The 12,195-nt window shown below is 40.6% G+C and overlaps 1 protein-coding gene across 1 annotated transcript; it reads right to left on the bottom strand.

The window, feature by feature from the left end:
- Positions 1–1,522: 1,522 nt before the first annotated feature.
- On the bottom strand, positions 1,523–9,108 carry LOC133890150 (PGR5-like protein 1A, chloroplastic). Its single transcript, XM_062330598.1, has 10 exons — positions 8,668–9,108; positions 8,460–8,556; positions 7,398–7,498; positions 4,737–4,793; positions 4,037–4,113; positions 3,805–3,856; positions 2,374–2,484; positions 2,202–2,299; positions 2,028–2,112; positions 1,523–1,751 (listed from the first exon to the last, which is right to left on the bottom strand). The coding sequence occupies exons 1-9, from the start codon at positions 8,986–8,988 to the stop codon at positions 2,043–2,045; spliced, it is 984 nt and encodes a 327-aa protein (XP_062186582.1). The 5' UTR covers positions 8,989–9,108; the 3' UTR covers positions 1,523–1,751; positions 2,028–2,042.
- Positions 9,109–12,195: the final 3,087 nt, after the last annotated feature.

The following is a 12,195-nucleotide window of genomic DNA, read 5'->3' on the forward strand; positions in this document are numbered from 1 at the left end:
TTATGCTTTTGGAATATTTTCGGTGATGGATTGTAGTAGTTCCTATAAGAGATAATTCCCTATGTGCCACTAAATGTTAACAAAAATTCTTGATTTGCCACTAAAAAAATCATGGTCTCTTTCATGCCATCACTTAATATTAATATTAGGAACTGTGGAGTGTGGAATAGCCCCTCCCAAGTCCAAAACACCCGAATATGACTTAATAACGTGAGTAGTCAAATCTATACCTTAAGCTAGAGGATACACTTAATCAATTACATCAAAACTTGCTTTATGCTTAAAACTATGACATATAGCCTTAATCCTTGATAATCTCCTTAAGCATATATCAACTTCTTGAGTAGAATTAGCACTTGATGAATAGCTTTCGTACTCATTCTTGCTTTCTAATCAGATGAGTAGTCAGAGTATAACTTCGTTGAGGATGGAGATGAAGAGTAGTAGTAGTGGCCGCATCCGCACCCAAGATGTCTATGGCATTGGGCTGCCCCTTTAGCTTCCATTATTCTTTGATTTGGTCAATTGGTCATGGTTGTAATGAACCTTATTGTTTAAGACCTTTGCAATTGGCAGATCTTATGCTGTAATATCATGCGATGTATGATTGTGATGACATTTCTACTGTAACTGTGTGTATCAGCTACTTGATCCATGATCTATATATAAGTCATAGAAGATCACAGTTTGGAGGTCTTACACGGATGATATGGTGTACCAAATGTTAGGGTAAAAACCAGTGGTTTGTTGAAACAAACAATTTTTTGGAACCACCGAATGATTTAGTGTTGGTCATCGTATCTTCCAGTGCTCGCTGAATTATAAGGTGGGATGTTTCAGTGGTCACTAGAGCATCTATGCAGAGAGCATATTAGCTCTGCAGAATGCATGGAAAGCCACCGTATGATCCGGTGGGTCAGTGGATGATACGGTGAGAGGTTTTGGTGGTGCACCGGAGCTTGTTTCCATAAGGGTTGCAAGAAGGCTCAAAGGTAACCATTAGATCTGGTTGGTTACTGTGTTTTCCAACATCTAGTTGACTAGGTGGCGATGAGTGTTGCCAAACCCTCCAAACAGCGTCTGTGGAGCTGCCACACTCTTTCAGTGGTTGAAGCATGCCATACCGAAGCTGTGAAGTGCTACCCTAGTGAAGACACCGTGAGACTCGCCAAGTTAGGCCTTGTAGTAAGAGTCCCGGTGCAGCTGTCCCCAAGCAAATCAAGATACTTACACCTTTTAAACCATACGACCGGCCCTGGCCACCTGAATGCCATGACCCGCACCGTAAGAGTATGCTGAGAAAGAAGACATCATACTGTCTACCTTTTCAGGTAACACGAAAGTGTATGAAGAAAGTAGGGTGAATTCAAGAAGATGCATCATAGTCCTTTGCCCTAACATTTATTTAGCTAGACTACATTCTCACAATAGAAGATATTTTTCACGTTGTGTTTCATTTTTGCGATGGTAGCATGAAGTTCTTCAGACAGCTATGCATATGCTGAGATAATTCTAGCTCATGTAAAATGGAATTTAGATACTTTTTTGTACACTATGCACGTTTCTCCATTTCATCAATTCTGTATAGATACAAATATCTACATTTGTTTGAAGAAGATATACATAGACTAGTATAACAAACAGACCTCACAAACAATCAAAATTACTACACGATTGTCACCAGATTCAAGGTCGGTCTTGCGTTGTATGGTAGATCGCAGAATTTGCAGGCCCTCCTGCGAGTGGAAAATCTGGGAATATCCATACAGTTAGTATTCTCCCATCACACAAAAATTGCATATGTATTTCCTAGCTTGATCTTAAATGTTTTCCTAAACTCTACTATTTTTACTTGGTTACTCCACAAATAAATTGTGAAGGTACAGTATGGTTTGGCATCTTCATATTCTTACAAGAGTATCCATAACTATGAAGTCAATAGCATGGCACTTTTGGCCCAGCCACTGATGACTGAACCTACACGACAAGGACTAGGGAAGCTGCAGGCTGGTAGGAGAGTGACTCACCTAAATCACCTTTACTTATGCCTCTGCTAATTCTGGGAGTGTAATCAACCGGGATGCGGAGTCATACACCATCGCAGTGCCGCAACTGATGCACAAGCATAGAAATAAACACTACTCAGAATATAAGCTTCAAAGCATATATACAGCACTCAATATTAACATTCGAAGGCATACTTTGCACATTTCACACTGTTTTTTGCACCACCGCTAGGCACTGACAATATAGTCCCAAAGAAGGAAAGATTTTCATTTCCGCAATTTGGACATGGACCCTGAAAAAGAATAATCACCTCTGTGCACTCCAGTTAACCATTCCTGAATGTATGGACAACCAAAAGGAAAATACCTTCAAAATCAGAAAGTCTTTCACTATGGCATTAGTGATTGCCTTTGCTACCCAAAATATTAAAGGCAGTGCAGCAAACCATGTGAAGATGAAACTGAAAGGCTCTGGCAACTGCATAAATCAGAAGAACGCAGTTATTTTTTATGCAGTTATAATAATAAAAATTCCTTGGATGTCACTAACGCCCTAAAGTATAATGAACACAAAAACAAAATCTTTAAAATGTGGCATACGTGACAAGAAGAATGTTGTTTATTGTTATCAGAATTCTCAAATACATGTCTGATCTGTAATACAAAACTCGTCCATGCTGTATTTGCCAATAAGTTCATCTAATTATTTCAAAAAAAAGAAAGAAAAGTTGGTCTAAGAAAACTGACATTGTCAAAATACTATTGTATTTGATTTATCAAATTACTTCTATTCCTTTTCACATTAATCTATCTTAATTCTCTTAATGAGAAGAATAAAGCTCGATAATAAAAAGGAAAAAGTCCATTTTTCATCCCTCGTCTCTTCAGATGGTTTAAAAATCGTCCCTCATCTCCGAAGCCAGAAATCTTTCGTCCTGCAAGTGCCGAAACCGTTCACGACTCGTCCCTGCACCCAGTTTCGAGTGGTTTTGTCCACGTGACCGTGCTGACTCGGACATGACGTCGACCAACCGTGCTGACTCATCGTCCCTATCATGCCCGAGTCAGCATAGCCATGTGGACAAAGCCACTCAAAATTTGGCACAGGGAGGACAAATGATCTCTGGTTTTGGAGATGAGGACGATTTTTAAACCAACCAATGAGATGATGGCTGAAAAATGGACTTTTTCCTAATAAAAAAGTGAAATAAGTCACTAACTGCTCATTTTGTACAGGAACAAATGATGTTATAGGAGGTATTTTTTGCATACAAGAGAATGAAGTTCCACAATATTATGATAGCATGTTATTTTATTTCCAAAAGGGTACGCCTAATAGGCGACCTCTGCTGGTAGTCTTAGCAGATACCCACACCCAACAGAGCACCGCTCCTACCAGCCACTGAACAGCCCTTAGTTTTGAACTTCCAATTCAAGAGAAACAACTTTCAGTCCCCATTAAATTGAACATTAGACTGAAATTGCCTAAACATTCTAATGAAGTATCCAACTTTCAAACTAGTAACACTTTTCACTAGGAAAGAAATTGCAGCTTTCACTTTCACAAGGACCACCTAATCTGTGGATATGAGACTTTTAATATACTTACTAGACACGAGCAAGATTGCACTAGATGCTTCCAAAATATAGCATATTAATCATTTGGACCAAAGTTGATCATGTTACTGTTCACAAACAATTCGATCATGTTGCTGATCACAAACAAAAGGCACATTCAAATACACTTTAAAACCATAACTAAAAAATGTATAGGAGTATTGAATTTGTCATCACTTACCTCGAGAAGATATGTGATCTCGAATCCTGTCAAATCATCCAAGAAGAAGAATCTGTCAAGAAGAAATGTAAATTAGACATCTAAAGAGGAGTTATTAATGAAGACAGTGGTCCCTGCCAAAACAATAGCTATATTTGGCTGCAGTGTAATATAACCCTTTAAAACGAGGGAGAATTCAAACAATCCTCTTTCGTTCATGTCATGTTATAGAACACTTCCATATAATACTTACAGTGTCAAAGCTACAATGGCTGCTGGAACATTTAGCAGGAACATCTTGAAGTAATCAACAGTCAAGTCACTGTAGACCTGCACAAAATTGCATGATTGGTCAGGATACTTGGATTCATGTCACATTACTACTACAAATTAGTGACAAAGGAAAATTCATGTCTTTACTTAATGGATATATCTAATCTGAAGAATTTTGCACTATATCTGATATGGTTGAGTGATGTTGTTTGTAAAATTTCCTGGCTAGTGTACTTAGCAAGATAAATTTTCTCAGAACTGAATTGAAGAGAGGAATTTAAGATCAATGATGACTTTACCCGTTACACTGAAAAATTAAATAGACAAAATCTATACAGACAGACAACACATCCTGCGAGCCACTAATGTTCAATTTTAGTTCACATGGTTTTGATGCTGAACACTGAAGTCACACATTAGATCAATGAAGGAAGCCTAGACAACCATGTTGTATAAGTTTGGTGACAAGCCTCACTATATGGAAAACAAATCCATGCTTATTAAATGATATACGTGTGATTTTCTTTGCAATGTGTGCTGTCGTAAAGAAAAATAACAGGCAAGACAATAAATAGAATGATTAGTTGTTTAGAAAAACATTATTAAAATCATTGAGACTGCAGAAAACATGAAAGACTTATAAGTAAACTAGTAAAAAAAACCATGGAACCAATACCTACCTTTCGACTCCGTAGGCTGCATCTTGGACCTTCTTGTACAATGTCACTTCCTTCTTTCTAGACAACAGAAATTATCAAGATAAACTAAGTACAGATTCAGGATAAAACATGACTGAACTTATGGTGCATTAGTTAACAAGTTAACTTAATCACTAAATTTATCATGGTGTCCAAAGTGAAATACAGGACCCGAAGCCAAATAACATCTGAATGTCACAATTCTTGTGCCACTGACTACAAGGAAAAAAACACCTCAGTAAACAAATAAACTGTGGTCCTCGCCTCTTCCATGCACTAACATGTGGAGCCCAATTGTTATACTTGATCCATGATCAACTACCCCACCCCCAGGATTATCCACGATTTCTCTATGTGACATGCTCCTCTCTCACATCATCCCTTTATTCCACATTCACAATGAGTGGCCATTCTTTGTACGAGACGTCAGGAAATAAAGGAGGAAGATGGCTTGGATATGAGTGTGCTGAAGATGAAGTAGAGGCGGCACATTGTGGCCTGAACTACTGCACTGTCTTGCCCTGCGTCGAGTCGTTCGCATCCACTAGTGAGATCATTGGGCCAGTGCAGTCGTTGTCATGTGATCTGGTTGAACCAATACATTACCTCTTCGTTTGTGTCATGAGGGCGCACGGAATTCAGGTGTGAAAGGCCTGCTACATCAAAGTCCAGGCATGCCTAAACTAAATCAAATCATGGCCAGCACACGTCCCCAGAGCGCCATGAGTGGAAGGAACTAATTTTCTCCATCAGCCACACAAAACCCAGAGCCACCCTCGAGATATCCATGCGGGACAAAAGCCAATGGCGGATCTTCAGGTTGAGCCCCCCCCCCCCCACCCCTCCATTTTTTGCAAGAGAAGGAAAAGAAGAGGGAGATAAGGTGGAGGAGGAAGACCAGGCCCCCTTCCATGACTTAGCTGCGTCCACCACTGACAACAGCATGCCCTCCTCCACTGAAGCCTTCACTCCACTTGTGCCTAAGCCAACCAATGAGCCGAGAGGATGCACTTGGGAATTTAAGTTGTGCTTTGTTTTGTTTGTTTTTTTCCTCCTGCTGGGCAAAGTGAGGTTGATGTGCCTCGCTATTTAAGTTGTGATTTGCAAAACATGGCTACAACCAATATCCACAAAAACTATGATTATTCCTTCATTAAAAGGCCTTACCTTAGCAAGTTCTTTATGTCAGTTTTTAGACTTCTGCAAGCTAGCTTTTATTCATTGCCCTAAATATATGTAAATATGAATGTCTGAGTTTGGGTCATGAATTGACAGCAAAAATAACTTCTGCAAGCTAGCTTTTATTCATTAGACTGAGTGATCGTCATTAGCCTGAGTGATCGAGTAGCCTTCAGTAAAAGAATTCCGATGACAGAATAAAGAGATTGATGCTGCAAACCACTTAATGCAGGATTTTGACAAGCTCAACATTTGTGTTAAAATCACTGTTGTACATTTCACCTTACAATTTAAGTGTAGATCGAAAATTTTGCATAAAAACATTGATGCGAAGCTATTCTTTTTTTATTTATCACTCCTGTAATGTTCCACATGATCCTCCAGCATAATAAAGATGACCCAGAACATCTAAATCATAGCAAATGTTTCCCTGGAAAACAGTGCTATAATAGTTCTCAAATAGACAATACCAAATAACCAAAGTACCTTAGGGGCTGTTTGGCTATGTGGTATTTTTGGAGTTTTCATTGGATACCGCGGTTTTTCAAAAACACCATGGTATACAAAACTCTGAGGTGTTTGGATACAATATAAACTGTAGTTTTGTAAACCGTAGTATTAACAAAACCACAGTATTTTTATAGTATCAAAAAATTCACTCCTCTTTTTTTCTAAACCGAGGCGACGGAGCGCCAACATCTTCCTCTCTCCCGATCGTCTACTCCTTTTCTCATCTGCCCTACAAAGAGAAGGCCTCCCATCTGAAGATTGTGAGCTTAGGACTTCCTACGACGTCGTCTAACTAAGATCCATTGCAACACATGGGCATTCAGCGAAGCGTAAAATATTAGCGCATTGCACCAAATATGAAGTGCAATAAAAAAATGGTAGTGCTTAAATGCAGTTATCAAATATACCATAATTTATTGTACCTGTAGAATGTTGTTGCTTTGGGAATATTCAGTGGAAACTAACCCTTTGGTGAAATCATGAAAATTCTCAAAAAAATGTACAAGCATATAAAATTTCAAGGGCAAACTCGATTTCATTGGTGTACACTGCTTTTGTATTTTTCTCTGTTCTTTCTTCACTCTTTGTCAATTTCATATCTCACAAATGAAGTCGAATTTGGTCACAACATTTATATGGTTGTACATCACCATCTCCTCTACATGTGAGTTTTATTTAGAATTTCCCAACACTTTAAAAATGTTTTTGGATGGGGTTTCCACAATTCCACCAAAAGGTTGGTTTCCACCGAATATTTTTCCTTGTTGCTTTCTAGTTATTCTAGTCAGATGCTTGAGATCTTACAAAAAAAGGCCAAATTCACATCAACAATCAGGTAACGGGAGGCAAGTTTGTTGGTAAGAACTAAGAATTGCACTGAATCCTTTTGATGTTTTAGATATTGTATCACTGTGATTGCACCAATAAAGGATTCATAGGATAACAACATCTAACCTTTAATCTCAATTTTAGTTCATCAAATTCAGCATCCGTCATGATGGGGTTGCCAGCCACATATGCCATGGAGGCTTCCAAAAGCCTTTGCTCATCTGGGCCTAACCAAATGAAAAGGAACATTGATTAGCAATTACCATGACCAAATCACTTTCGTTGGCCGGTATTTGTTATAGGAAACAGTGAAACTTCCTTCCTTGCCTCTGAGACAAACAAAAATATTGGACGCCCCTGGTTATACTCGTATCCCACCACCATACCATTGCTCGTGTATCTTGTCAAGGAATATTTCTTACTCCCATGCTTCTTTTCCGCAACACCAATAACGCAGTCCAAATCCACCCCTTCCTATGACCTCCCCCCCCCCCTACCTAGCTCCCTCTCTCTTGTACCATGAAGATAGGTAATGCTGCAGCCTCCAGCATCTGAAGCTCCCAACCATCCCATTTCCTTCACCTTCAACCAGGCAAACCATATTACTGACCTCTGACCAAGCCACATATAGTGCCCATGGCAATCACTAGAGATCATAGAGCACCGGCACCGGCTGCAGCCCCTTTACGGTAGAGACTACCGTGACCGTGAGCGCTTCCCCAGTGTGTTGTTGAAGATTTTATTTCATTGATTGTCGCATTGTTGCAGATGTTTCGAAGCTTGTTGCAATATGTAATTTTATTTGTTTGGTGTCTTCTATTTGTTGAAAAAGTGTTTTTATTTATTTTTTGTATTAGGTCATCTTGTTTCTTCCATCCATTGCGATATTGTAACACTCCTGATCATCTGATTGGCTTTAGTTTTTGTGCTATGTTTGCAAGTGCTTCTTTGTATTTAAACGAGATCTACAATATCAAGTGACTTTTAGGTGGGCACGTAAACCACACTCTTTTATCAAGAAAATGGGATTTTTTTTCCCAAATTTTTCTGAAATTTGAGTTCTACTATGTTGCAGGATTTTGTATATTTGTGTCGTAGATATGCTTCAGATGGGAAGGCTACCATCGGATGTCCGGGCCCAGCACGTCCACGTAGAAAAGCAGGATGGGATTATGAAAATGCACTTACTTAGCATCACAACGCTGCTTCCTTCCCACATGAGCTCCTCCTTGAGGTTATCGAACTCCTCGTTCGACATGATCGCCGTCTTGTCGTAATAGAACGCCTAAATGCCAGGAACATATAACTCGATTCAATTCAGCAGGCAAGTAAAGATGGGCAGATAACTCGTACTAGTAGCAGCGGCAACGGGGCTCAAAAAGAGGCGCGCACGTGCCTGCAACGCCTGGAGGAACTCCTGCTCCATCTCCCCAATGGTCTTCTTCTCCTTCCGGTCGATGCTGCAGTAGGGGAGCACATTGCTGTCGACAACCTCGTCTTCCTGTTGCACCGGTCCCTGCCTCTCAGCCTCGGAGGCGCGAGGCCGGCACCGGCCGCCGGCCACCCTGCCGCGGCGGGGGCGCGCGGGCACCGCCGTCCCGACACGGCACCTTGGGGAGGTGGACGCCGCGGCGGTGCAGGGTAACCGGCGGAGCATCGGCGGGGAGAGGAGAGATGGGAGGCGGCATGGTAGAGAAAGCCACGCATCGGAGGCCATGGCGCGCGCGGCGGCGGGGCTAGGCGACTCTGCGCGACGGAGAGGGCGAGAGAAGGATCCGCGTGCGCTTGAGATACTTTCGTGCTTTTGTGATGTGTGGCGCAGAGGGTTGGCGAATGCGAAGGGATAAGGCGTCGAGGCGAGCGGGGGTGCGCTGCCGTTGCGTGGTGGAGACAGCGGCAAACCATTCTAGATTTTTTCCTTTCGTCTTCGTGCTTCGCAAACGCACTCAGAGCAGGGTGTGAGCGCAGATACGATGCGGCAACAACATCAGCTTTGCCATTCCGAATCTCGAGGCTACACAAATGCACTCAAGGGAGGGTGTCCTCCGCCTCTCGTTAGGCCAGCCCCTCTAAGGCTCTAAGCTATGGGAACACTTCGGTGAACCATAGCCCTGAATTTTAACCTTATCGGAGCTCGTCAGGAAAACCCCCTCTCCTAATCCTAATTCTAATCTCACGGCAAATGGTTGCCGGAGATGGAGAAGGGGTGACAAGATACGAGAAGAAAAAAATCAAGTGTAGAGAGGGAAGAAACACTCTGACTACGATTTTAAAAAATCCATTTTTCAAACGACTCGATAAAGAGTATGTTCTTCATCACAACGTGGGAATTTAAGGATAGTTCTCCATGTTTAGATCCCTCAAGCACGCAGGCTTTTAATAGTTCTGTGTGTAAAACTCCACCATGCCAAGACATAGCAGCCACCATGACATCCACGTTAGCGGGTTGGAACATCAATGACGATCAAGTGTATTTGGTGGGCTATTATTCCAAATGCTAAATCCAGCTGCCTAGTTGGACATACAAAAAGTTTGATGACCATGGATGCAGTTTATTGTAGATGTATCTGCCCGACACTTGTAACTCGTTCATATCTCAATTTAGTTTATATGCATTAGAGTTGGTTACACTACTTACAAGTGAGCACGAAATTTGTTATATTGAAGTCAGAAGTCAGTCAAATATATTCACAAGCTGCATTACTCACATGTTGTTTGTACATACTAACTTTATTGACAATACTTATGACACTGGTTACACATGAGTTATCTTTATTTAGAACTGGCTAATCGATAACCATCCAATACGTTTTTTTTGTTTTACAAGATGACACTACTAAAGAAATGGATATCCTAGACTCCTCTTCACATATGATTTTCCAAATCTGTGTGTGATGATATCACTTATGGTTTCACTAAAGAGATCATATATTATATTCTCTCCAATCACAAAAGAGTGTCTTTTGGATATCGACACAGTGACCAATACACTACTTTGACTATTATCTAATATAAAGTATATGCAAAATATAGTAAATTTGTAATGTTATGAAAACTATTGTTCAAGAAAAAACTAGCTATATTGTTTTCAAAAGTTCAACCAAAATATTCAAATATATATGGTCAAAGTTTAAACGTGTTGACTCCTTGCAACCCAAAATGACTTTTTTTTTATTAGAGGGAGTATGTGTGACGGTAAAAAATTGTCCGTAATATAGGATTATCATAGCCGGTTTTTACTATGAACTACTTGTGTGATTCGTAAATGAAATCGTTTGTGATGTCTCCACCTATGTACCTAAAATCGTCTATGATAATATTCAACTTTTACTTGATTTTCATATTTTTGAAGTCCTTCCATATTTTTATTATATCTTTTGTTTTATCTGAAATATCTAGTAAGATACCAATCACATATGTTATTCTCCACGTGCATGTTGTCAATGTATTATTGAACCTCTAAGTCCTATTAATAAAGTAGGTCCCAAAGTATTGATTTCTTCTTCTAGAGAGACTTCTCACCACAAAAACTCTTTGCTACTACACCATCCCTTTCCAAGAAAAACATTAAAAACATTTACCATGGCATATACCTCTTTCTCACTATGATACCTTGTAGTTGAACTCTTCTCCTTTAACCCTTCAAACTCTCTTTTATTATTCTGACATTGGTGATTCTTGTGAAGAAACCTACGATGATACATATGTATAGTTTTCCTCCAGTCATTGAAATTATGTGGTGACGAGATATGTTCCCACTCGATTAGGAGGGTCATCAACTTTGTATTGGAGTGTAATCTAATTACAAGGTAATTGATTATAGATGAACTGAGCCAAACACGAATTAAGGGGATTCCTTCACATTGTAATCAGATTGCAGTCCCAAAGGACTGAACCAAACACCTCCATAGTTACTTGAGCTAGGTCTTTCTTCCCCGACGCCAAATTGCCATCATGTTGTCCCACTCGTGGCGCTTTTGATCACAACTCCTCTCCCTCGCATTCATATCCCATGCTATCTTCACCTCCCCTCGAGGAGAAGTTGGCAGTCTTCTAGGACGAGTGGCCTACCTTCAAGCATGAGGGGGGGGGGCATATGTGTTGTGTCGCCAATGGGATTTCCACTGGTGACGACGAGCTAGCTCCATGCTTGTGCAATGGTGAGAGAAGGGAAGTGAGAGATTAGGTGAACTAGGTGAGATCGAGGTGGGCAGAAGTGTCAGCCCATGAAGTTCAAACCAGTTAACACGCGCTGCTATGCTATCTAACGAGCACACAACTACTGAAGGCAACGTGTGCTAGGGAGTGTTATCATCTAAAGCACATGAATTAGGCACTGATCCTTAACCTAAACACTAAGCACCTTGATCAAGCAGTGGAATCACTTAAACAACATAACCAACATGGATTAGGAGAAGCCATAGTTGAGGGTCTTGACAGATAGATGTAGAGCTGTGACAAGGTACTGTATGTCAATGAAGTCGATCCATAGAGGTCATCGGTGCACGAGCGCTATAGAAGGATCATCGACAATGTAGCCAGTGATAATCAATGGCCTTCAACCACCTGAGCACCACAACGTGATTGGGATGTGTATGAGGGTGTTGTGTACATGGGCAGAGAGATTCGAGGCCGCAAGCTCCCTCGGTTTTATATTCCGCTGGTGGATGGGACCACTAACCAAATTAGTTGGATAGGACCACCGATCATGGCACGTGCGGTTAGGACTCAGTTTAGGTTAGTTAGGATGTGGCGCCGAGATCAACTAACATTCTCCCACTTGATTGAATGGCTTATTATCATCAGTCCAAACTCAATAAAATGGTGCACTAAGACAGTTTGGTCACAACAACTATCAAAACATCACTAAACCTCACAATCTATAGTACACAATTTTATTTCGATATGGATAAAACTTATACCT

This window comes from Phragmites australis, chromosome 14, assembly GCF_958298935.1.
Source record: "Phragmites australis chromosome 14, lpPhrAust1.1, whole genome shotgun sequence".
Lineage (NCBI taxonomy): Eukaryota > Viridiplantae > Streptophyta > Magnoliopsida > Poales > Poaceae > Phragmites > Phragmites australis.

What these genes read in the sequence shown, in the direction of transcription:
- LOC133890150 (XM_062330598.1), bottom strand. Translation starts at nt 8,988, where the DNA reads ATGGCCTCCGATGCGTGGCTTTCTCTACCATGCCGCCTCCCATCTCTC. An exon ending in AACTAAAATTGAGATTAAAG is followed by an intron (nt 4,794 to 7,397) that starts GTTAGATGTTGT and finishes TCTGTTGTCTAG; the next exon opens with AAAGAAGGAAGTGACATTGT. An exon ending in AACAGTGTGAAATGTGCAAA is followed by an intron (nt 2,113 to 2,201) that starts GTATGCCTTCGA and finishes CTTGTGCATCAG; the next exon opens with TTGCGGCACTGCGATGGTGT.